This window comes from Schistocerca nitens, chromosome 2 (genome assembly GCF_023898315.1).
Source record: "Schistocerca nitens isolate TAMUIC-IGC-003100 chromosome 2, iqSchNite1.1, whole genome shotgun sequence".
Lineage (NCBI taxonomy): Eukaryota > Metazoa > Arthropoda > Insecta > Orthoptera > Acrididae > Schistocerca > Schistocerca nitens.
Window position 1 is genome coordinate 843,564,692 of NC_064615.1, and position 25,669 is coordinate 843,590,360.

Sequence of the window (25,669 nt, forward strand, 5' to 3'; positions counted from 1 at the left end):
TCGACGTCTAGAAATGGGATAGCACCATTCTTTTCTACTTCCAGCGTGAACTGTATCTTCCCGTGCATATTGTTCAAATATTCGTGGAACTTGTGTAGGTCCGTTACACCATGAGGCCATATAGCGAACGTGTCGTCCACATATCTAAACCAGCAACGTGGGCGTAAAGGAGCTGAACCGAGGGCCTTGCATCAAAGGCTTCCATGAATATGTCGGCTGCCAGCGGAGATAGGGGAGACGCCATTGCTACGCCGTCTGTCTGCTCGTAGTATTTTCCTTGTCATTTGAAGTACGTTGAAGTCAGGCACAACTCAACCAGGCCGCATATGTCTGGCGGGACATGGCCCTGAAGGATGTGGATGGTTTCATCTACTGGCACGTTCGTAAATAGTGATTTCACGTCAAAGCTGAACATGATGTTCGTAGGTAAAGTTGTTTCTCCCTTTAGGCGTTCTATAAAGTGTGTCGAGTTCTTCACATAAGAGTCTGTTTTGCCAACTAGGCGTCTTAGTTTGCAGGCTAGGTACTTTGCCAAACTGTAAGTAGGCGAATTGAACCCATTCACTATTGGCCTCAAAGGACGACTTTCCTTATGTATATTTGTAACACCGTAAATTCTAGGAGATACTGGTACTCTGGGGATAAGACCCTTGGCTGTGTCAGCGTCAATTCTCGAGTCCTTAATCGCGGCCTGCATCTTTCGAATTATCTTCGCCTTAGGGTCCGCCCTTAGTTCTTTGTAGATGGGATCATTTAATAATTCTATCATCTTGTCTTCATACTGCAAGGTGTCTAAGATGACAGTAGCATTACCTAAGGACATCATGGTCAGCTTTGACGTGAAATCACTATTTACGAACGTGCCATTAGATGAAACCATCCACATCCTTCAGGGGCATGTCCCGCCAGACATATGCGGCCTGGTTGAGTTGTGCCTGACTTCAACGTACTTCAAATGGCAAGGAAAATACTACGAGCAGACAGACGGCGTAGCAATGGCGTCTCCCCTATCTCCGCTGGCAGCCGACATATTCATGGAAGCCTTTGATGCAAGGCCCTCGGTTCAGCTCCTTTACGCCCACGTTGCTGGTTTAGATACGTGGACGACACGTTCGCTATATGGCCTCATGGTGAAACGGAGCTACACAAGTTCCACGAATATTTGAACAGTATGCACGGGAAGATACAGTTCACGCTGGAAGTAGAATAGAATGGTGCTATCCCATTTCTAGACGTCGAAGTGTACAAGAGAACGGTGGGCACACTGGGGCACAGAGTATATCGTAAGCCTACACATACTGACAGGTATCTGCACGCCCAATCCTACCACCACCCAGCGCAGAAGAACTGTCATCCGCTCTTTGGCAGTCCGTGCGCAGCGCTTAAGTGATACTCAAAACATCACACCTGAGCTTAAAAGGCTACGCACAACGTTTCTAGCCAATGGCTACAGCCATAAGTCGATAAGCACAGCCTTGTCGACGAACACAAGCAAGAAAGATAGGCAGGAAATAGACAAACTGCAGCCAACAGTACGCCTACCCTATGTGAAAAACGTTACTGACCGAATAGGCAAACACCTTCGCTGTGTTGGGGTGCAGCCTGTCCTCTATAGTGGTCGCAGGATCCAGGACGTGCTAGGCTCCACCAAGGACAAGGTGGATGCATTACACACTGCAGGCGTTTACAAGGTGGAATGCGAATGTGGAGAGGCATACATCGGCGAGACTGGTAGGCCAATAGCAACGCGCATTCGGGAGCACGAGCGTTATATTCGTCTAGGGCAACACAACAAATCCACAGTGGCAGAACATCACCATGACTGCGGAAAAGAAATTTAAAATCAGTAAAAAGCCTGTGTGTTGGCCAAGCAGCCAATTATGACGAAACGCAAAATCAGAGAGGTCATCGAAATACTTAAACACCCTAACAACATGAACAGGGAGGATGGACTCAGGCTTGCCCCATCTTGGCTGCCAGCAATCAGAGCCCAACAGACCACACTGTCAACACGATTCACGAGCACTGCCGGCGAGTAACTGCCTCCGCGCGGCCGACGTCCAGCAGTTGGTAAACAGCAGCAAGCTTCTCATTTGACGGTGGCCACCAATCATGGTACATAACACAAGAGCCAATGGACAACAGAGGTCACGTTCTCCCTCCACCGCAATAACCTATTAATTTATGTTCCCTCTCCCTCTTCCTTAAGTGACCAATGAAACTAACTACCTTTTTAATATTATGACGTAATGGCATGCGCGGTGAACACTTACAACAAAATATAAAGGACACTGCATAGCTAGAACGCACCATTAGACCCAGAAGAAGGCCGCTGCAATCGTGGCCGAAACGTTGGTTTTTCTATAGCAGCAGTAGTTTTTTACATTATGACGCGGTACCAAACCCAGAAAACTTTTATGTCGGCTGACTCTGGCCGCGGAAGCCTACGCAATTATACTATAAACTTTGTTTACCACTACTTGCTCTTCACAACAACAATAACAATAATAATATTTACAAATTACTTAAGCTTTCATAAGTAACAAGTTCGAACGTTTGCACATTTTTTGAGTGTGTCTCATCTGTTATCTCCTTGTCCTTCACTGTAATCATTCAACTATACTGTTCACGCCCTTTATATAACCTACCAAGCCTGATAATGAGAATAAACACGAACAATGCTAATGCCCTCTAGCGGCCGTTCTACTTGTCGACGGGTGTTGCAACTCTAATCACTTAAATATCCGACGGTGGTGTGTACGTCAACGTAGTTACACTGACACCCGACCATGTCTTTTGGCCGGCCGAAGTGGCCGCGAGGTTCTGGCGCTGCAGTCTGGAACCGCGAGACCGCTACGGTCGCAGGTTCGAATCCTGCTTCGGGCATGGATGTGTGTGATGTCCTTAGGTTAGTTAGGTTTAACTAGTTCTAAGTTCTAGGGGACTAATGACCTCAGCAGTCGAGTTCCATAGTGCTCAGAGCCATTTGAGCCATGTCTTTTGGGTGCTTCCCTTTTTTTTACCAAGCACTGTAGTAATAAAGTCAAACAACAAGTGACCTGTACATTAATTCCCAAAAGTCGCCTATGCACCCTGCTGGTGATGACGGGTGATAACAGCGTTTACTTTTTTCAGCTGGACGTGGAACAAATATGGGTACAGTATGTTCAAAAGTATAGCGCTTCGTAGGAACAAGTGGTGTGATGTTCATGCAAGACGCACGGCATGCATTCAGCCAGTCCCAATAAAACTGAGGGCACATCAACGGTACCAAACTTCACCTCCACCACAACAAACCTTTGTATCTGCTTGCTGTGTTCTTCAGGTTCAGGTTGCTTGCTATCCTGTAAGTTCGTTCCCTGTGCGCTGTGAGATTTTATTTTCACTTCTTATCGTTGCGGGAGCTACTATTTCATTTGTAGTGCGTTGTGTAATGCTGAAAAAATCTCAGAAGCAAGTTTGTTAACCTTCTGAGTACTTTTTAAGTTCTAAGTTCCAGTGCCTTTCGCATGAAACAACCGATGCTATTGCTAGACGCAGACACCTAGTTGTACACTGAGGTACTTCTAAGAATGAAATGCATTGTAGCAGTCACAGCATTCAAAGTAACAGTCGGCATGGAAAATGAAATGAAATGTCGTGTGGCTAGGGCCTCCCGTCGGGTAGACCGTTCGCCTGGTGCAGGCCTTTCGAGTTGACGCCACTTCGGCGACCTGCGCGTCGGTGGGGATGAAATGATGATGATTAGGACAACACAACACCCAGTCCCTGAGCGGAGAAAATCTCCGACCCAGCCGGGAATCGAACCCGGGACCTTAGGATTGACATTCCGTCACGCTGACAACTCAGCTACCGGGGCCGGAGAGTCGGCATGGAGCTTGTGTGTGCTATATGATTATAGGTGATCGTGATATGTGTTGTTTTATGGTGATCTTATTGAGGAGATCATTACCAGCAAAAGTAAGTACAGGGTGTTTCAAAAATGACCGGTATATTTGAAACGGCAATAAAAACTAAACGAGCAGCGATAGAAATACACCGTTTGCTGCAATATGCTTGGGACAACAGTACATTTTCAGGCGGACAAACTTTCGAAATTACAGTAGTTACAATTTTCAACAACAGATGGCGCTGCAAGTGATGTGAAAGATATAGAAGACAACGCAGTCTGTGGGTGCGCCATTCTGTACGTCGTCTTTCTGCTGTAAGCGTGTGCTGTTCACAACGTGCAAGTGTGCTGTAGACAACATGGTTTATTCCTTAGAACAGAGGATTTTCCTGGTGTTGGGATTCCACCGCCTAGAACACAGTGTTGTTGCAACAAGACGAAGTTTTCAACGGAGGTTTAATGTAACCAAAGGACCGAAAAGCGATACAATAAAGGATCTGTTTGAAAAATTTCAACGGACTGGGAAAGTGACGGATGAACGTGCTGGAAAGGTAGGGTGACCGCGTATGGCAACCACAGAGGGCAACGCGCAGCTAGTGCAACAGGTGATCCAACAGCGGCCTCGGGTTTCTGTTCGCCGTGTTGCAGCTGCGGTCCAAATGACGCCAACGTCCACGTATCGTCTCATGCGCCAGAGTTTACACCTCTATCCATACAAAATTCAAACGCGGCAACCCCTCAGCGCCGCTACCATTGCTGCACGAGAGACATTCGCTAACGATATAGTGCACAGGATTGATGACGGCGATATGCATGTGGGCAGCATTTGGTTTACTGACGAAGCTTATTTTTACCTGGACGGCTTCGTCAGTAAACAGAACTGGCGCATATGGGGAACCGAAAAGCCCCATGTTGCAGTCCCATCGTCCCTGCATCCTCAAAAAGTACTGGTCTGGGCCGCCATTTCTTCCAAAGGAATCATTGGCCCATTTTTCAGATCCGAAACGATTACTGCATCACGCTATCTGGACATTCTTCGTGAATTTGTGGCGGTACAAACTGCCTTAGACGACACTGCGAACACCTCGTGGTTTATGCAAGATGGTGCCCGGCCACATCGCACGGCCGACGTCTTTAATTTCCTGAATGAAAATTCGATGATCGTGTGATTGCTTTGGGCTATCCGAAACATACAGGAGGCGGCGTGGATTGGCCTCCCTATTCCCCAGACATGAACCCCTGTGACTTCTTTCTGTGGGGACACTTGAAAGACCAGGTGTACCGCCAGAATCCAGAAACAATTGAACAGCTGAAGCAGTACATCTCATCTGCATGTGAAGCCATTCCGCCAGACACGTTGTCAAAGGTTTCGGGTAATTTCATTCAGAGACTACGCCATATTATTGCCACGCATGGTGGATATGTGGAAAATATCGTACTATAGAGTTCCCAGACCGCAGCGCCATCTGTTGTTGACAATTGTAACTACTGTAATTTCGAAAGTTTGTCTGCCTGAAAATGTACTGTTGTCCCAAGCATATTGCAACAAACGGTGTATTTCTATCGCTGCTCGTTTAGTTTTTATTGCCGTTTCAAATATACCGGTCATTTTTGAAACACCCTGTATATCTAAAGTTATTGCAACGTGAATTTGAGTTCGTACTACTGCTTTTATAAGTGTTGTCGAAATAAAATCACTGGAGCAGTATTTATGTTTGATATAAATTTATTAAATTTTAGTCTTGTTATTTAGGACTGTAATTTTGTTTTAGGTGTTATGAGTGCATAGAACTTTCGTGATGTGGGATTTTGTCTAGGAAAAATGCGAAATTGCTTTCAAATCTATCTTATGAAATGTTGGTTGGCTGAAAACTGTATGTCGCAGTGGCTGAAAAATGAAACCATACCTTAAAACAATTGATTCTTTACTTTTTGGAGTTTATTCTGGTATTCGTTGCTTACTATGATGATAAAGGTCACTTTTGTGAAAGACTTTAAAATAATTTTTTTTATATTATTGGGACTCAAAACGTTAAATGATATGAGCAGTCATGTCCGACGTTGCTCTCTTGGTCAGGGGATTACGTACGAGGTCGGTTGATAGAATGCGTTTACGTATCACATTTCTACTTCGAGAAAGAAAAAAGTAACGAATGAAATTTTAGTGAAATCCAGATCTTTAGCTGCTTACAGGCGTTGATAAAGACAAACGGGGCAGTTGAAAATGTGTGCCCCGACCGGGACTGGACAGCCGGGATCACCTGCTTACAGAATTATTTATAACTTATGACTACATGGTCCCAAAATGTAAAGTGAGTAGTAAAATATGTGCATATTCCAGGCCACTGAAGATGCCTTGCAGAGAATAAAGGCGAAACGAGTGTGGCTTGAAAATTGTGTTTCATTCAGTTGTAGGTAGACGGTCCAAAATCAAAAATTATCGATATATCGCAATGTTACACGAAACTAAGGAGGGCAGGACTACAAAAGTTGAATAATCGAAGCATTTGTGGTGCTACAGACGAATGTTGAAAATTAAGTGGACTGTAAGGAATGGCATGAGGAGGTTCTGCGCAGAATCAGAGAGGAAAGGAATAAGAGGAAAACATTGACAGGGAGAAGAGATAGGATGGTAGGACATTTGTTAAGACATCAGGGAATGACTTCCACGGTACTAGAAGTAGCTGTAGTGGGTAAAAACTGTAGAGGAAGACAGAGATTGGAATACATACAGCAAATAATTAATGACGTAGGTTACAAGGGCTACTCTGAGATGAAGATGTTGGCACAGGCGAGGAATTGGTGGCGGGCCGCATCAAACCAGTCAGAAGACTGATGGCTCAAAAAAAGTACTCCTGATGAAATCTTAGCGAGCTTGCAAGCGTGTGGCTGCGTCGGAATCCGGCGACGTTTAGATGAAAGTCATTCTCATCATCTTCTGACGAGAATTCGAGATAACGCGGGCATCCAACATACACATTTGAGTGGCGGCCATCTCTCATCACTTCTTCCCTCGGTTCGCTGGACGCCCCGCCTGGGTGAAGAGGTGGGAAGAGATGGCCGTGTCTGAGGTACATGCATAGGACACCCGTGCCATCTCGACACTTCGCCAGAAGCTGATGAGACTGACTCTTACCGAAACATCGCGCAATTTCGACTCAGTCACTCGAATAGGAGACCGACAAGCATACTTGCCTTTGATACTGTTCATGTAACTAGTGATACACAGGGTGTAAATTTTAAGTTGACAAACCAGAATAACTCGAAAAACAGGCTTCACACGAAAAAAATGTGTAGAATCCAAAGTTGATTATTTTCGAGGGGGACATCTGCTGGTGCTAAGATTAACCCGCCACCCCAGCCCTCCGGGGGTAGGGCGGGAGACAACTTTAAAATTTCAAATGGGAACCCACATTTTTTATTTCAGAATCAGATTCTACATAAAAAACAACGTACATTTTGTCTTAAACATCTCTTCTGATTCTTGGTAGTTCGCGCTGTAATTCTAGAAAATGTATGTTGTCATTTTTACGTGGAAAATGGATGCGGACACATAAAAGATACTTATTTACTTCGTAAATTTTGATTTGCTCAAACTAAAACTGTCCCTCTCTCCCCATAGGGTGGGGTTTGAGAGAGAGGAATTGGAGTTTTACAAATGTTGACCCGAACCTGCGGAAAAAAATTAATACAATATTTGCTCAACATTTGTAAAACTCTAATTCCTCTCTCTCAAACCCAACCTAAGGGGAAAGAGGGAAAGTTTTAGTTTAAGTGAATCAAAATTTACGAAGTAAATAAGTATTTTTTATTTATCCTTAACTATGTTCACGTCAAACCGAGAAAATGGATTTTCTTGAATTACAGCGCTAACTTAACTATCAAGAATCGAAACAAATGTTTAAGACAAAATGTACGTGTTTTTTTATGTAGAATCTGATTCTGCAATAAAAATTGGGGGTTCTCATTTGAAATTTTAATGTTGCCTCCCGCCCCACCCGCAGGGGGCTGGGGTGGCGGGTAATTTTAGCACCAGCAGATTTCCCCCTCGAAAGTAATCAACTTTGGATTCTACACATTTTTTTCCTGTGAAGCTTATTTTTAGAGTTATTCTGGTTTGTCAACTTAAAATTTATACCCTGTATACTGACGTAAGAAACCCAATACCAAGCAATCATTAACGTAGTGTAATGATATTAACAGGAATACATCTGTCTAGGCAATAAACTTATGCGTTTAATGTTACACAGCAGAGAACAGCCATTGCAAATGTAAAATGTTGGTACATTAATAACAGGTATAACCGGCAGCATGTTGAATGCAAGCATGCAAACGAGCACGCGTTTTGTTGTACAGGTGCCGGATGTCAGTTTGTGAGATGGAGTTCCATATGCACTGTTGCAGTTGATCGGTCAACACAGGCATGGTTAACGCTGTCTGTGGATGACGCTGAAGTTGTCGTCCGATGATTCGGCATTTTTACTCGATTGGAGCCAGATCTGGCAATCTAGCAGGCCAAGGCAACGTTTCGACACTTGCTAGTTGCAACAGCGGCCTGTGGGCAAGCGTCATTTTGTGCTACTTTCATACGAAATCACACCTCGGTCCATAAATCCAGGTGAGGGTCCAATGTGTCTAAGTCGCAGACAGGTTGGTTACAGGCCCTCACCTGGCCTCCTTCTAACCAACACATGGCCTACACTGGCACCGAGGCAGATCCGGCTCTCGTCAGAAAACGCGACAGACTTCCACTCTGCCCTGCAATGAGCTGTCGGGACACCACTGAAGTGATCAGCGGGGTCAGTAGAATGCACTCTACAGGGCGTCTGGCTAGGATTCTCTTGGAAGTAACCGACTGGTAACAGTTCGTTGTGTCACTGTGGTGCCAACTGCTGCTCGACTTGTTGCTGCAGATGCAGTACAATGCGCCGAACACGATGGTATTCCCTCTCCCGTGGTCTTCCGGAAACCGGTCTTCTTGCGATTGTACCTTCCCGTGACTACCACGGTCGTCAAATCATGTGCAGCGGCTACATTACCGCCGAGTCTTTCTGCAATACCGTGGCTGGAAAATCCAGAATCTCGTAGCCCTGTTACACGAAGCCGTTGAAACTTAAATTGGAAGGAACTCATAGAAATCGTTGTGGGGTAGGCTAACCGAAGGACACTTAGAAAATGGACCAAAGAAACTGCCTACACTACGGTTGTCCGTCCTCTTTTAGAATACTACTGCGCGTTGTGGGATTCTTACCAGATAGAAGCCGGCCGTGGTGACCGAGCGGCTCTAGGCGCTTCATACCGGAACCGTGCGACTGCTACGGTCGCAGGTTCGAATCCTGCCTCGGACATGGATGTGTGTGATGTCCTTAGGTTAGTTAGGTTTAAGTAGTTTTAAGTTCTAGGAGACTGATGACCTCAGATGTTAAGTCCCATGGTGCTCAGAGCCATTTGAACCATTTCAACCAGATAGGACTCAAGGAGTACATCGAAAAAGTTCAAATAAGGGCAGGGAGTTTTGTATTATTGTGTAACAGGGGAGAGAGTGTCACTTAAATGATACAGGATTTTGGATGGACATCATAGAAACAAAACCGGTTTTCGTTCCGGAGGAACATTCTCAAGCCGGCCAGTGTGGCCGAGCGGTTCTAGGCGCTTCAGTCTGGAACCGCGCGACCACTACGGTCGCAGGTTCGAATCCTGCCTCGGGCATGGATGTGTGTGACGTCCTTAGGTTAGTTAGGTTTAAGTAGTTCTAAGTTCTAGGGAACTGATGACCTCAGATGTTAAGTCCCCTAGTGCTCAGAGCCATTTTTCAACCTTCTCACGAAATTCCCATCACCAACTTCTCCTCCGAATGCGAAAATGTTTTGTTGACGCCGACCTACATAGGGGGAAACAATCACCGTGGTAAAATAAGGGAAATCAGAGCTCGCACGGAAAGATATAGACGTTCGTTCTTTCTACTTGCTGTACGAGATTGGAATAATAGAAAATTATGAAGGTGGATCAATGAACCCTATGCCAGGCACTTAAATGTCATTTCCAGAGTATCCATGTAGATGTAGATGAGCTGTTGATAATGGCGTCCTCTTCGTCTTAAATGGATTCTTGACTAACATCAACTCACTATGTCCAAACTCAAATGTAACAAACGCACAAGATCGTTGCAGTGCCTATTTAAAGCAAAGTTGATTTACATTGTAATAGTGCCCTACTGGCGCTACTCTTATGCGATTGGTGCGGAATTTCAACAGAGGTCTTCTTACAAATGTTGAAACCCACTTAACAACTTTCATTAATCTTTCAAAATTTCTTCTTCAGGTTGGGTTTTTTCCATCAGTGTATTATGATCTATTTATTTTTTTTAATATGCAAAACTGCACATCCAACTAATATTTAATAAAACATCTGTCTATGGAATAGTGAAGCGTCCCCTTAGAAAAATTAGTGAATGATTGTGCTGATAAACCCCTTACGTTATTTGATTTTCAAACAGCTGAGCAGAACTGAATGTACTCAAAAATTTCGCTCTTTACTTATTCTGATCAACACTAAACTGACACACAATATTTTTAGCGCACGCAATCTGACTTTCAATAATCCCTACAAAAAAATGGCCCTGACTAACAACAACCTATACCTTTCATGAATCACTTACCTTACAAAAATCTTCGCTACTCGAACTACTGCAATACAGCGAGCGCCAATACTGCCAGCTAAATAAAAGATTCTAACTACTGAAGGCACTAACTACTGATAGGCATCCTTATCAAATGAAAGATTTTGATAGAGAACAAACAATGTATTTACCTTAATAGTGTTCAAAAGTCATTATATATATACTGCCAGCTAAATAAAAGATTCTAACTACTGAAGGCACTAACTACTGATAGGCATCCTTATCAAATGAAAGATTTTGATAGAGAACAAACAATGTATTTACCTTAATAGGGTTCAAAAGTTATTTTATATATATATATATATATATATATATATATATATATATATTAAGGTCAAAATGTCCTCCGTTAGCGGGGATACATGCATCCACCCTCCGTCGCATGGAATCCCTGATGCGCTGATGCAGCTCTGGAGAATACGAGCACGAAGAGTCTCTACATTTGGTACCGGGATTACGTAGACAAGAGCTTTCAAATGCCCCCATAAATGAAAGTCAAGAGGGCTGAGGTCAGGAGCGCGTGGAGGCCATGGAATTGGTCCGCCTCTGCCAATCCATCGGTCACCGAATCTGTTATTGAGGAGAGTACGAACACTTCGACTGAAATGTGCAGGAGCTCCATCGTGCATGAACCACATGTTGTGTCGTACTTGTAAAGGCACATGTTCTAGCAGCACAGGTAGAGTATCCCGTATGAAGTCATGATAACGTGCTCCATTGAGCGTAGGTGGAAGAAACTAAAATGAGCTCTAACATGGAAATTAAGCATTTCCGGACACATGTCCACATAACATCTTTTCTTTATTTGTGTGTGAGAAATGTTACCTGAAAGTTTGGCCGTACCTTCTTGTAACACCCTGTATATACATCCAGTCTTACAAATTTACTGGCTCTGATGGACACACGTCCAGATCATCCGCTCTCAAAACTCCGCCATCTCTCTCCCCACATCCACCACTGCTGGCGGCTCACCTCCAACTGCGCAACGCTACGCGCTGTTCACATCCAACTGCCCAACACTACAATAGCGAATATTCCAACAATGCCAACCAGCCACAGACGGCACACAGCACAGCCAGTGATTTTCATACAGAGCGCTACGTGGCGTTACCAACATAAAAACCTAAACAGCCTACTTACAATAGGAGTATGCAATTTTGATCGAATTTATCACTCATAAACCTCGGTGTTTTGAAGTCAGATGTGCGCCTCTTTCTGCAGGCGGAGGGCGAGAACGTGAGCAAGCTGGAGAAGGCGGACATCCTGGAGCTGACGGTGCGCCACCTGCAGCGGCTGTCGCAGTCGGAGGGCGGTGGCTCCTGCTGGCAGTCCCCTCGCTTCCAGGTGGGTCAGACCGAGCGAGGTGGCGCAGTGGTTAGCACACTGGACTCGCATTCGGGAGGACGACGGTTCAATCCAGTCTCCGGCCATCCTGATTTAGGTTTTCCGTGATTTCCCTAAATCGCTTCAGGCAAATGCCGGGATGGTTCCTTTGAAAGGGCACGGCCGATTTCCTTCCCCATCCTTCCCTCAACCGAGCTTGAGCTCCGTCTCTAATGCCCTCGTTGTCGACGGGACCTTAAACGCTAATCTCCCTCCCCCCCCCCCCCCAGGTGGGTCCGACAGCTCTCTGCTCGCTACTCACATCACGGCAAAAGGCGAGCCGTGATGTGGCCACGCAGGCGGCCGACCACTTCCAATAGCGTTTCGACTCTCCTTAACAGCGTCAAGGCTCCACAGTCGGAAATTTCCCCCTATACTGGGTGTAACGGGTATAAGTGGAGATATTTCTATTGGTGACTGGGGACAGTGTACTGTACAACACCACATCATCAATGTTTGTGACATTTGCAGACTAATAATTCTAACTACTACAAGTTGCATGTTTTTAGGTTGGTTAGTTACCTCCAGCTACATGTGGCAAAAGCAAACCAATAATGTAAGTCTGCAGGATTTATGTAAGTATGCAGGCTTTCGTGGCCGTTGTCATTAAAGTTAAAATCTTCTGGGGTGTTAGGCCGCGTCATATTTCCTCTAAAATGATCGACGATCACTCTGTTCGAATCTTCTTCACGATTGTCCGGTGTCCACTACTGCTAGCAACTGATTGCTAGATCCTGAAGAAGATCCCAGCAGAGGAGTCGAAACGTCGATTATTTTGGAGGAAATATGACGCGGCCTAACACACCAGAAGATTTTAACTTTAGATAACCATTAATGTTCGTTTTCCCTGAGCAGCAGGTCAAGTGTTGAGCTGTAGACATGTGGACACTAAACAGTTATTCTATACTGACAGGCGCAGCCCACTTAGTAGTGATTTACGGCCATGCAGAAAACGTCAGGTCGTAAATTTTGTGACGAGGTGGGGAGACCGTTCGACATAGAGAGAAAACAACCAATACAGTGATGTGTGTATACATTAAGGCACCACACATAAAAATATCTGCACTTATACCGTCTCTTTATTTCCGTTATTCTCCAACAGACTGGTTAATCATTTGCAGACGTCATCAGAAAAAAATGGTTCAAAGGGCTCTGAGCACTATGGGACTTAACATCTGAGGTCATCAGTCCCCTAGAACTTAGAACTAATTAAACGTAACCAACCTAAGGACACCACACACGTCCATGCCCGCCGGCCGCGGTGGTCTCGCGGTTCTAGGCGCGCAGTCCGGAACCGTGCGACTGCTACGGTCGCAGGTTCGAATCCTGCCTCGGGCATGGATGTGTGTGATGTCCTTAGGTTAGTTAGGTTTAATTAGTTCTAAGTTCTAGGGGACTTATGACCACAGCAGTTGAGTCCCATAGTGCTCAGAGCCATTTGAACCATTTTTCCATGCCCGAGGCAGGATTCGAACCTGCGTCCGTAGCGGTCACGCGGTTCCAGAATGAAGCGCCTAGCCGGCCGGTCTGGCCGTGCGTCTCTAGGCGCTTCAGTCAGCGATGGACAACATACTGACCATAGTTCCCAGTTTGCCTCATTCTTGTCCAGCCCACTGGAAGAAATGTTTCTATTCTATGTTTGCTCAGCGAAATCAGGACTATGATTATAAATGAAGATTTTTGAGTTCTAATTGATACATATATTTGGTAAAGTTTCACACGCACAACATTGTAATATTCATAATGTTCTTACGGGCAGGAAATCTTTCTGTCCTAAACAGCACTATGAGCAGTTCAGACGTGACCTCTACGGTAAGTTCCTACTAAATTGTCTTTCGCCATGACTACTGATAATTAAAATAAATGCTCGCCACAAAAATGGAAAATAGTTGTCACCACTTGCCAAAGGGATTTTTTAAAATTACGGTTGGCACACTAACAGTTATTTTTGCGAAATCTAAGCGATCCAGGACGGTGTACTGTCCTCGCGAGTTCACTTTCCATTATTACTGAAAATACGCGTTTTGTAACAGCCTGGCCGGCCCAAGTGGCCGAGCGGTTCTAGGCACTACAGTCTGGAACCGCGCGGCCGCTACGGTCGCAGGTTCGATGGATGTGTGTGATGTCCTTAGGTTTAAGTAGTTCTAAGTTCTAGGGGACTGATGACCTCAGCAGTTAAGTCCCATAGTGCTCAGAGCCATTTTTTTGTAACAGCCTGTCTTTGACATGATCCGAGGCAGCCCGCATTCCGGCGGTAGCGTTTGACTGACGCGGATCTTAACGTTGGCTGGATGCGAAGCAAAGCCTAGTCTTGCCTCTCGGCTGTATTTATATACGTGGCGCAGCGGACGGTCAAGGGAACGCCTGCTGTCATCCGTCCGGTAGCAGTTTCCAGACAGCCACTTTCTCGAACACATAATATATTAACAATGTCGTAATTTCCATATGAATGTAGTCAAGTACGTTAAAATCACAAAAAAAGTTTTAGCTCACCTTCATTAAGACTTCGCGTTCTAAAATTTTTAGAACGAATCTTGTATTTGTTATTATTTACATCCAGGCCATGAAATTTATTATAGATTTGTTATTTAATAGGTTTTATCACTTTCATCATGTACTGTAACCAAAACTTTCTAGCCTTGGTATAACAGATACTTAATCTACTACAAATAAGGACGTTTTTGTTACAAATTTAGTTTTCATTAAATTACTCGAAATCTATTAGACGTAGCTTAATGGAGTCACGTAGTTATTATTGTTAAGTTGAACTGAAGCGTCATACAAATTTTTATACTTCCAAGTCTAATATTTAGCATCTTCAATTTTTCTTAAAAACGTGGATTCTGACCGAAATATTGATTTAATCGCGTTGAGACTTGTACCAGTTAATTTTAACATAAATCTGCACATTATAACCAATTTATGGCTTCCTAGCTTTGAAATGATAATTAAATGAACACCCTAGCTGCAAGCAGGCGTTGATACACTTCGTTGGGGACATGTTGAAAATGTGTGCCCCGACCGGGACTCGAACCCGGGATCTCCTGCTTACATGGCAGACGCTCTATCCATCTGAGCCACCGAGGGCACAGAGGATAGCGCGTCTGCAGGGACTTATCCCTTGCACGCTCCCCGTGAGATCCACATTCCCAACATGTCCACAACACTACATTCGTAGTGCGCCTATTAGATGTTTGCCCATCATACTCATTACTCGTGGCAGATTAAAATATGGGTTCCCGGCCTTTGACCTTCTTGTGTGCGAACGCACACGCTATGCCCGAACTCGTACGGGACTTGGTAGATTAATCTGCCACGAGTAATGAGTATGATGGGCAAACATCTAATAGGCGCACTACGAATGTAGTGTTGTGGACATGTTGGGAATGTGGATCTCACGGGGAGCGTGCAAGGGATAAGTCCCTGCAGACGTGCTATCCTCTGTGCCCTCGGTGGCTCAGATGGATAGAGCGTCTGCCATGTAAGCAGGAGATCCCGGCTTCGAGTCCCGGTCGGGGCACACATTTTCAACATGTCCCCAACGAAGTGTATCAACGCCTGCTTGCAGCTAGGGTGTTCATTTAATTATCATTTCTATTCTAGCAAAGCTGCATGGTCATATATAGTTAAAACTTCCTAGCTTTATTATTTAGCGCCACTTTTTTTTCTTAAAACGATGTATTTAGGTAAATTATTGATCTAATCAGTCTGATACTTGACAGTTTAAACATTATTACGCTAAAGCATATGTTGACAAAGTTTGAAAAAGCTACTTCAGCTTTTAATTTCATTCTTAATTCTGGTGCAATACTTGTGTGTTACGCACAGACGCCTTATGGTGACGTGGCGCTGCTAGCGGCGCATCTGTGAGGCAATGGTTTGTGGACAGTAACTGAAATTATCTGGCTAGCACAGCGTCCCGACGTGAGCTCAATAGAACACCTTTGAGAAGAGTTTCGACTACGCACCGGACCCCAATGCCCGGCATAAGTACCTTCTCTGGTTTCGGTTCTTGAAGAATGGGTTGCGATTTCTCCACAGACAATGAAATACCTCAATGAAACTGTACCCATCAGAGTAAAAGCTGTCTTAAAGGTCCACTAATAGCAGTGTCAAGATACGTCTCATCAGATAGTGTAGGTAACCTTTAACTAACGACTAAAGAGTTAGCAACAGTAACAAGTACTCTGTAGTGTAATATTACAACGCAACACCTCTATAGCACAGGTGATTTGCAGAAACTTGAATAAACTAAATGCTCATTAGAGCTCCTCGCCTACTGTGAAACTTTCGTACATGTACCTAAATAGGCAATACTTTTAAAGGACATATAAATTTTATTAGCGTCAAAACGGCATTCCTTTCGCAACAGTTCCGTTTCTCTCTAATTTGAAAGACGTCGACGTCGTCTTTGTCGCTTACGGCGAAGGGAAACCGGTTACGGAGAGGAAACGATAAAAACGGTCCGCACCTACTTGCCGCAGTTACCGTGTTATGGGCGGGAGAGCAACCCCTTCGGGCCCGCTGGTAATTAACAGAAGATTGCTCCCAATCTGACCGGCCGTCGCCACTAATGCGCCTGTCAAGACCACTTTCCAGCTCCCAGAATTACGAATACATCCGGCGACCAGGCCCTGATCGTAATTGTACCACTCACTAAGACGGTGGACACAGAACTCGTCTTTCTATTGGAAGAACGGAGAGGAAACTGTGAACACCTTAACAAGCCACTCTAAGAAAGTAACGATTTGGATTGCGTTGACGTTTCAGATTTCACGTCTGGCCTCTGGGGACATAGCGAATGTTCTCAGACGCCTGGTGAGGTTTTAATTTTCGGGGACAGAACTCGCACAATGCGTGTAAGGTATTTTATTGATAATTCCGAGACCTGAGGCTTGCTACTATTTCTGTCAGCACGCAGGGACTCCCAACCTGGAGAACCAAGGTTTTGTTTTTGGGGGTATCCTTCCCCTAGGCTCTCAGAGACCTGCCTTTCCTGAGAGTAGACAGTGAAGGGGAAAATGAAACACGGCTTGGGCCTCGAAATCTAATACTGTTGGTGTAAAAAATAAAAAATAAAATAAAAAATAAAAAAAGGAGCTGGCCAAGGGAGGGTAATAGGAAAGAAAATGGAAGAAAACTGACAAAGAAAATGGAAGTGATGTCAGACTTAGCTAAGAGCCCATGTGGTTGCTATTCACGTACCACTAAGAAAGGAGCCCTTTTGAGGACTACTCTTCCTCTGAAATATCAGTCTGGCACGGCAGCCCTACCAGGAGCATATCTCCCACTAGCCTGGCTTAGTGGGTCATTGACGCACACAAACCTCCTCACCAGCTACACAGTGGTAAACCAAAACATACGAAGGATTTACAGATGAAATTATGCAAGCTAAAGGGATTAGACAAGGAGGTTCATTAAATTCACTCCTTGTCAACTAGTAATGCACCATGTCACTAATCATGTAAGAAAGAAACTGGGCTATAAAATGAGAAGTAAAGTAGTAAAGCAGATAATGAGGATAATCTACAAAGATTAGTTCATCAATTTAATAAAACAGCTCAGCAATATAACAAGGAAATCTCATATAAAAATAACTAGGAGTATGGTAATATCAGAAGCACCTGTTTGATGTAAATTAGAAGTAGGTGGTCTGTCAACGGAACGAGTGATGAGTTTATTTATCTGAGGAATGTTATCACTAGTTATAATGACCTAACCATGGAACTGAAAAGCCAAGTGACAAAGCCAGGCAGGATACCCGGATGCCTGAAAAATACAGTATGAAGAAACCAATTTAGGGGAAAGTAAACATATATAAAACAATGGTGCGTCCTGTTTTGACATACTCAGCAGAAACGAATAAGGTAAAACAAAAGTTAACGGCAGTGGTAATGGAAGTACTAATATATATACAAGGAGTGACCATATGGAACGAAAGAACAAATGTGTCGACAAGAGAACGGTTGAAGATTAGGAAAATAAATTAGAATGATCATGTGGAAAGATGGACTCTTCAAGACTTGCTAAAATCTGTAAACACGAACAATTGCAAGGGAAACGATTACCAAGACGACTACCGTGGAGATGAGAAAGGAATAGCTATACAAACGTCTCGTTAAAATCTGTAATGTTTCTCTCATATAATTTTGTACTCCAAGTAGCAAATTGGTCGCGATGTCCTTAATCAGCACATCTGTATCATACTTTGTAGGCCTTACACCACTACTACACGCACATTACAAGACTGTAGTATTCACACAAGGGAGAAGGGGTGTTGAAGTAGGCCCGACAAGGGAGCGCCCATAGAGAAGTCCAAAAATTGACAAAAAAATAAAAAAAAGAAACCTCCCACCTACGAAGGTTATACATGTTCAACAATGGTTTTAACGCTGCTACCTGACTGCAGAATAATCGTGAAAGCCTGAGAGCGATTAGTGAAGCAAACATCCTATTTCATTGTAGCTTCCGATTTCCTCCGACTGAAGACTCAGCGATGGATAAAACAATTAAAAAAGGGAGGGGATATGTAATTTACTTCATCATCCAGCCAGTATTTTTGCTTCACCCAAGTTTCTGCTGATACTACATGCTTCCAATTAAACAAAAAAAAAAATCAAGAATCGTGCGATTACTGAAGCAAACATCCTATTTCATTGTAGCTTCCGATTTCCTCCGACTGAAGACACAGCGATGGATAAAACAATTAAAAAAGGGAGGGGATATGTAATTTACTTCATCATCCAGCCAGTATTTTTGCTTCACCCAAGTTTCTGCTGATACTACATGCTTCCAATTAAACAAAAAAAAAAATTAAAAATCGTGCTACAGTGTGTGTAGAATAATATAATATTATGAGAGTAATAAAATATGTTACTTGTTATACTATGTGATCCAAAGTCGTTAACATTTGAAAATTAAATGCTTCACGTAGTAATGTAGGTAGAGAGGTAAAAATCCAAAACAGGTCGTAAACGGAGCAACAGATGGCGCTTCATATGGCTCAAAAGCTAAGTTGTCTGCGGACCTGGGAGGCCAAGTGTGACGGACGTGGTGGCTCAACGCGCGATCCTCATCGATGTGCGCGAGAGATCTTCCTGAGATGGAACGCCATCCTGCATAAAAATCACAGCTACAGGCAGCCAGATTACGGATGATCTGACTACTCCTCCGAGGCTTAATTGACATCTTTCTGTCCAGCACTCGTTTGGTTCAAATGGTTCAAATTGCTCTGAGCACTATGGGACTCAACTGCTGTGGTTATAAGTCCCCTAGAACTTAGAACTACTTAAACCTAACTAACCTAAGGACAGCACACAACACCCAGCCATCACGAGGCAGAGAAAATCCCTGACCCCGCCGGGAATCGAACCCGGGCGTGGGAAGCGAAACGCTACCGCACGACCACGAGATAGCACTCGTTTGTGGTTTCAATAAAACATCATGTTATTTCAGGCACTTGTGTCGATTTTTACATCTCTTCTTAAATTATTCCGTGAATTAGTGCATTTTCAAATGTTAATATTTTGAGTCACCCTGTACATCGTATTAAAACCATTGTACAACTGCTGTCATAAATAATAATTCACAGGTTTTGTTTTAATTTCATTTTTTTAAAAAGCTTGTACAATTTTCGGTTTACTTACAACAGTGATCCATTCATGTTGTGTTTCATGGAAACAAAAATAATTTAGTATGGTCTATTAGACCCTGCAAAGTTATATCTTCCATAAATGCTTCATTTTTATTATACCTAACTATAAAATTTCACAATTTTGAAAATATGAATAAAAAATAATGCAGAAACATAGTTCCAAGAGGGAAGGGAAGCGGGAACAGCTTTGGCAGTTATGTGAGAGGTGCTGGATGGTCTCAGTACGATTCTTCCAAGCCATGAAGACGGAGAATAGCCACTTAGACACAGAGAGAGAGACAGTCAGACAGACAGACAGAAAGAGAAGGTAAACCAGTATCCCCGAACGTCCCCTAACATCGGACAGGCCGTGGAGTGGAACGAAGCCTGGGTTGCAGGCGTGGCCAGAATACACGCTCCCTTCCGCATGAGACCAGTTACGCGATATATTGTCCAAAGAGTAATTAGCAACCGTTTATTGACGTACCTAGTTGCTCCTCAGCAATGCTACACTTCACAAAACTGTTTAACAAGGATCCCCAGAAACGCTTGCACCCTCAAAACAGGGTTAAAATTTCTACTTCGGAAACACCAAAATCAAAGTGTCAAATGGTTCAAATGGCTCTGAGTACTATGGGACTTAACTGCTGTGGTCATGAGTCCCCTAGAACTTAGAACTACTTAAACCTAATTAACCTAAGGACATCACACACATCCATGCCCGAGGCAGGATTCGAACCTGCGACCGTAGCGGTGGCGCGGTTCCAGACTCCGGCCGGCCCTGTGCGGTATTTTAGTTTATTCAGAGAGATTACGAGATTCGACCGCTGTACTAGAAAACGTACACTGCTAAGAGACTACGGTGCCTCTAGGTGGTCGATAATATCTTCCGCCCGATAATCTCCAGAAAGACAAGCTAGGGTAATTGGTCGAAGGCCTACGTGAAATGTCACAATAAAACAACAAACTTCCAAGGTAATAAAAACTATTTAGTCTCTCTGTTACACCTTGCAAAGTCATATTTTCCATAAAATACCACTAACGACTTCACGAACTGATACACGCATCTCCTACTCGACAAATGCGTGCATCTGTCACACACTTGAATGCAAAAATCGGAAAGGCTGCTCATCAGTCCACATCCTTGCATCTGCTAATTCTTGTAAGTTTTCTTCACTGGAAATAACACTTTTTGGATCAATATAGGTCACTAACTTCCGAGCTTAGAAATCAGTAATGTTATCAAAACAGAACCTCTGCTCTAGAGAGCTTTCGACTGCAACTCCTAGGACTGCTGAACGACTCAATTTCGCGAGCTCCTGACAACTGCCGAAAAATCGTTTAACGATCTCCGTGATCAGGCTCAGGACCATGATGCAAACATGAGTCTCTTACTTCTCTCACCAGTAACATTCATGTGGATGTATTGAATAAGCGTCTGTTGTACTCGAAGGATCTGACGATGGCTGCAGAGGCAAAACCGGCCCTGAATTTTAACAGACTATGAGACGGACATTGATTTGTATAGTTCAGTCCTTTACAAAAATCATGAATAATGGTATCTGATCCAATTTTCTATTTGGAATACAAATCTACACGATGGAATGAAATCTCAACACCGACAAGGAGATGTGCGACTTAAAGTTGGTAGCCGTGTTTCTACATCTGAAACGTGATGTCTATTCCAGTTTGGAGCCAGTTGCATGAGAGTGCTGCTAGCAGCGCCATTATAAGGATGCAAATCCACGCAGTAACGGTCGTGAGCGTTAGTTACCTTTAAGATTGGACCAGGTGAGTTGATGTTAGTCAAGAATACCTTCAAGGCGACAACACCATTATCAACAATGTGAGGTGTGGGGTTGATCTGTTATTCTGTTAGTCTGCGCAACGGATTAATCTGAGATGTACCCTTTACCCTGTGGCTCCTGCAAGATGCAATTTCCACCCCCACACTACTACAGACGTCAGACAGACGCTCCTAACGTTCTAAAGAGAAATGTCTGAAAAACTTTCAGCAATAAATATCTTCTGGAGTCGTCCGCTGTAAGGAAATGACACAAACACTCACAAAATTTCATACGTAACTAGTGGGATACTTGCGTACTGGTGTAGTGCTAGTTAGTGTAAGAAAAACATGAAACTAACGAAAGTTATTATTTATTTTGGAAAAATTCTGAGAAATCACAATGGCACTTTTAGTTATGAATTGAACAAGGTATATCCTGGTTCTTTTCGGAATGTGAAGTTGCCTCTCAAGGATAGGATTCGCTAATGAAATTTCTATAGAAAGTTTAAGATGGTTGTTGACTTTGCAGAATGGCCGAGAGGCGCGCCTACTCAACTTGAATAATTATCCTTTAGAATGTTGCTAGGTACGGTTGAGGCTGTCACGTGTGAAATGCAGTGAAGTGTACTGTTGTGGAGGAAATATGGGGCTCGCAATAGCTGAAGTGCACAACACCGTATGCTGCGATGACTGCTGTCTGCGCCGCTCGCTGCTGACAAATAAGATAACTCTCGTTCTATCTGGATTGACCTTCGCCAATCAAACTCTCCCTATGCCTTGATGAAGTCAAGGATTCCTATTCGCCCCTAGTCTAACTATTGGCGTGGTACACCGGTCAGATAACCAGTCCACCGTGATGCCACTCAAAATTCGCTCGCAGGCGTTTAACTATAACTGTCCGTTCACACTGCACAATAAGTGTGTCGGCCAACACAGTGAACAACGCTTAATCAAAAGGACTCAATATAGAGTAGCACTTCGATTGACTCTCGACAGAGGTGCTCTCCCAGTGAATTACTGAGGAGAGAGTTGTTCCTCGCTCCAAGAGCGACAACGGAATGGCGCCTCTCCACGCCAGACGTGAAGGGGTATATCTTTCGGTTTCTTCCATTATTCCTTCAGCTCAAGGCGTCAGAAATATCGTGTACCAATCAGCATTGCTCTTCTAAAACGGCAGAATGACGTTTCGTTTAAGGCGACCAATCCGGAAACCTGTAGCATTGGCGTTTGGCGTTTGCTGTCTCCCTGTGAAAATCTCTGAAAACTGCGTGCTATGTGTAAAGAATGCGTAGGCTGGCCGCTCCCACACAATGTAGCGGAATTTGCTTTTAAGGCGAACACGGGGTTGTTCCCCCCTTTCACTCGGGCCCACGCTGTCCGCTACATGGGTGGTCACCGGCCGACATAGGCTGGGTCGTCCTCTGAAGGGACCGGCGTCCCGTTGTGCGGTTTCTCTCCTGAACTAAAAGCTTCTGTGACCGTCGTGTCTGGAATGTACGTGTGTACACCAGCCTTGGGTATTTCAACCACAGTGCGCTTACTTGTTAATTGCATATCGTTTACAAGAATTCATACAACATTGACTTTATCTTATCGAGTTTGGGTTCGAATGAAGCGTCTTGATGTGCGGAATATGATTGTGAGGGCGGAATATGTAAGCAATGAAGGTCAGGAGACCACGACGTCCTACAACACCTCAGTGAGTTTGAACGCTGTCGTGTAATAGGGCTATGAGAATCGAGATGTTCCTTCTGCGAAACTGCTGAAAAACTTGGCAGGATTGTAGCCACTGTACATGACTGCTGACAGCTGTGTTCACGAGAATGTACTGTTGGAAGAGGAGCGGGCGCCGTACGGCCACGCAGCAGTACCAAGAGGGAAGACCATCGTGTTTGGCATATGGCTCTGGCGCGTATTATTGAAACTGCAGCAGCAATACGACCAGCAGTGGGCACCACAGTGACACAACGAACTTCAAAGAGAGCTCCGAGCTAGACGCCCTGTTGCGTGAATTCCATTGACCCCTTTTACTTCAGTGGTGTCAGTCGAGAGCTCATTCGAGAGCAAGGTGAAGGTCTGTTCTGCTTTCTGATGAAAGCTGGTTTTGCAACGGTGCCAGTGACGGTCGTTTGTTGGCTGGAAGCAGGCCAATTGAGGACCCGCAAACAGCCTTTCTGTGTGCTATACACATTGGATCCACACCTCGAGTTATGGTCTCGGGTGCAATTTTGTATGACAGCAGGAGCACTGTAATTGTTTTCCCATGGACCCTGACTGTAAGTCTGTACGTCAGTCTGGTGATTCGACCTGCTGTGCTGGCATTCGTGAACGGACGTTTCCAACAGGATAACGCACACTCGCACATCGCTGTTGTGACCTGACATGCTCTACAGTCAACCGACATGTTCCCATGGCCTGCTCGAGCATCACATGTGTCTCTACTAGAGCACATATTGGACATCATATGACGATAATTCCAGCATCATCCACAAGCAGCATTAACCGCCCCTGCATTAACAGGCAAGGAACTCCATACCACGAACTGACATCCGGCCTGTACAGCATAACGTCTCCAAGTTTGTACCCTTGCATTCAACATTCTGGTGGTTACGCCATTTATTAACGTATCAGCATTTTACATTTGCAGTGACTTATCTCATGCTTACTTTACCCTGTGATCTTGCAATGTTAATCAAATGTGTTACCTAGACAAATGTATTCCCTCAGTTTCATTACATTAAATATTTTTAGGTGTTGAGATCTTCTCCGGCAGTGTATGTAACAGGGACAATTATTAACTGGAAGAAAAAGTTTGGAAATTTGTGGTAAGTTCCTATGGTACCTAACTGCTGAGGTCATCGGTCCGTAGGCTTACACACTACTTAACGTAACTTAAAGTAACTTACGCGAACGACAACGCACACATCCACGCCAGAGGGAGGACTCGAAACTCCGGCAGGTGGAGCCGTGCGAACCGTGGCAAGACGCCCTAGGCCACGCGGCTACCCCGCGTGGCTAACTGGAAAAAAGTGCAATATAATTCTTCGTTTCAAGAATATGGACTGACTGAGGTGGGCATATAAAAGTCACTGGTCTCCTCGGCTGGTCCAGGCTGACTTATTTCGCCTCGATTCGCCTCTGCCCCTGTCAACATTCTTCGCAAGTTCATTTCCACGTGTTGTCATGGAACTGACTGGTCCTTAAGAAAGCCCCAACATGCTCATAAAACATGTCAGACGGATATGGGAGCAGAATGATACGATAAGTATTAAGACTCCAGGAAGTAACTTCCGTTACATTAGAGAGAACCGTGGCTGGCAAAATCGTGTAGAGGAAGAAAGTGTTCGGAACCAGTTCAACAAATAATTGAGGACGTTGGGTTAAGCGTTACTCTGAGAAGAAGAGGTTGTCACACAATAGGAAATCTTGGTAAGCCGTATCAAACGTGTCAGACCTACGACCACCTGTCAGACTTATGACCTCTCCATCCCCTCTTCCCCCCGCCCCCCCTCCCAACCCCAAAAAAGCGAGAAAATAACAACCAACGATGCTTGAATGATATTTCCGCATTTGGCCATTATCAAGTACAACTATTTTGGGCATAATTGTATATCCAACATTGTTGTATTTGACAAGGCTTAAGGCCGAAATAGTGATAGTAATATAATTTACAGTCAAATGGTGGAAGTGTCATTGAAATACTAATACATAATTGTGGCCCAAAAATATGAAAATAATACCAACAAATGTGTTTGACGAAGACCCATTCCACCGGATGCCGCATATACGAATGAGTCCATGGCTTTGCCGAGAATGATATGTTTAAATCTGAGGAACCTTTAGAGTTATGAAGCAGTCTTAATACGCTATTTACAATGTGAGTCAGTAATCTACCACATAACGTTCGAAGCCCTTTTGTTCTGTTTGTGGACTATCATATTGTCTTTAGGAAGGTTATGACGCCAGGAGATTCTAGCAGAGTACAGGAAGATTTTCGGACCATCGACGGTTGATCGAGTGGCTGGCAGTTTAGCCGGAAGTAGATAAACGTGAAGTATTTCATAGAAAATGGCGAAGAGATTTATTACTATATAAGTCCGCGGGTTTGTTGTTGAAGGTAGATAAAATCTATAGTGTTAGCCACGTCATGTTCTTCTTTAGTTTCATCTTACACAACCGACGTTTTGATTGGAACTATTCACCTAATCGGGAACACCAGAAGATCCTCAAAAGATCGCAGCAGAGGGGTTGGAAACGTCGAGGCCGTAAGAAGAAACAAAAGAGGAACGTGGCAAGTGA

At 44.2% G+C, this 25,669-nt stretch overlaps 1 protein-coding gene and 1 non-coding gene across 2 annotated transcripts in view; one reads left to right on the forward strand and one right to left on the reverse strand.

The window, feature by feature from the left end:
* The window catches only part of LOC126237115 (enhancer of split mgamma protein-like), a 152,437-nt gene that overhangs the window by 104,612 nt on the left and 22,156 nt on the right, over positions 1-25,669 (forward strand). Inside the window, exon 3 of the mRNA XM_049946928.1 lies at positions 11,790-11,912. Coding sequence (XP_049802885.1) covers positions 11,790-11,912 — 123 coding nt within the window. The remainder of the gene's footprint in view (positions 1-11,789; positions 11,913-25,669) is intronic.
* Trnat-ugu (transfer RNA threonine (anticodon UGU)) lies at positions 14,965-15,039 on the reverse strand. Its single transcript has one exon. It is a non-coding gene; the product is annotated as a tRNA-Thr (tRNA).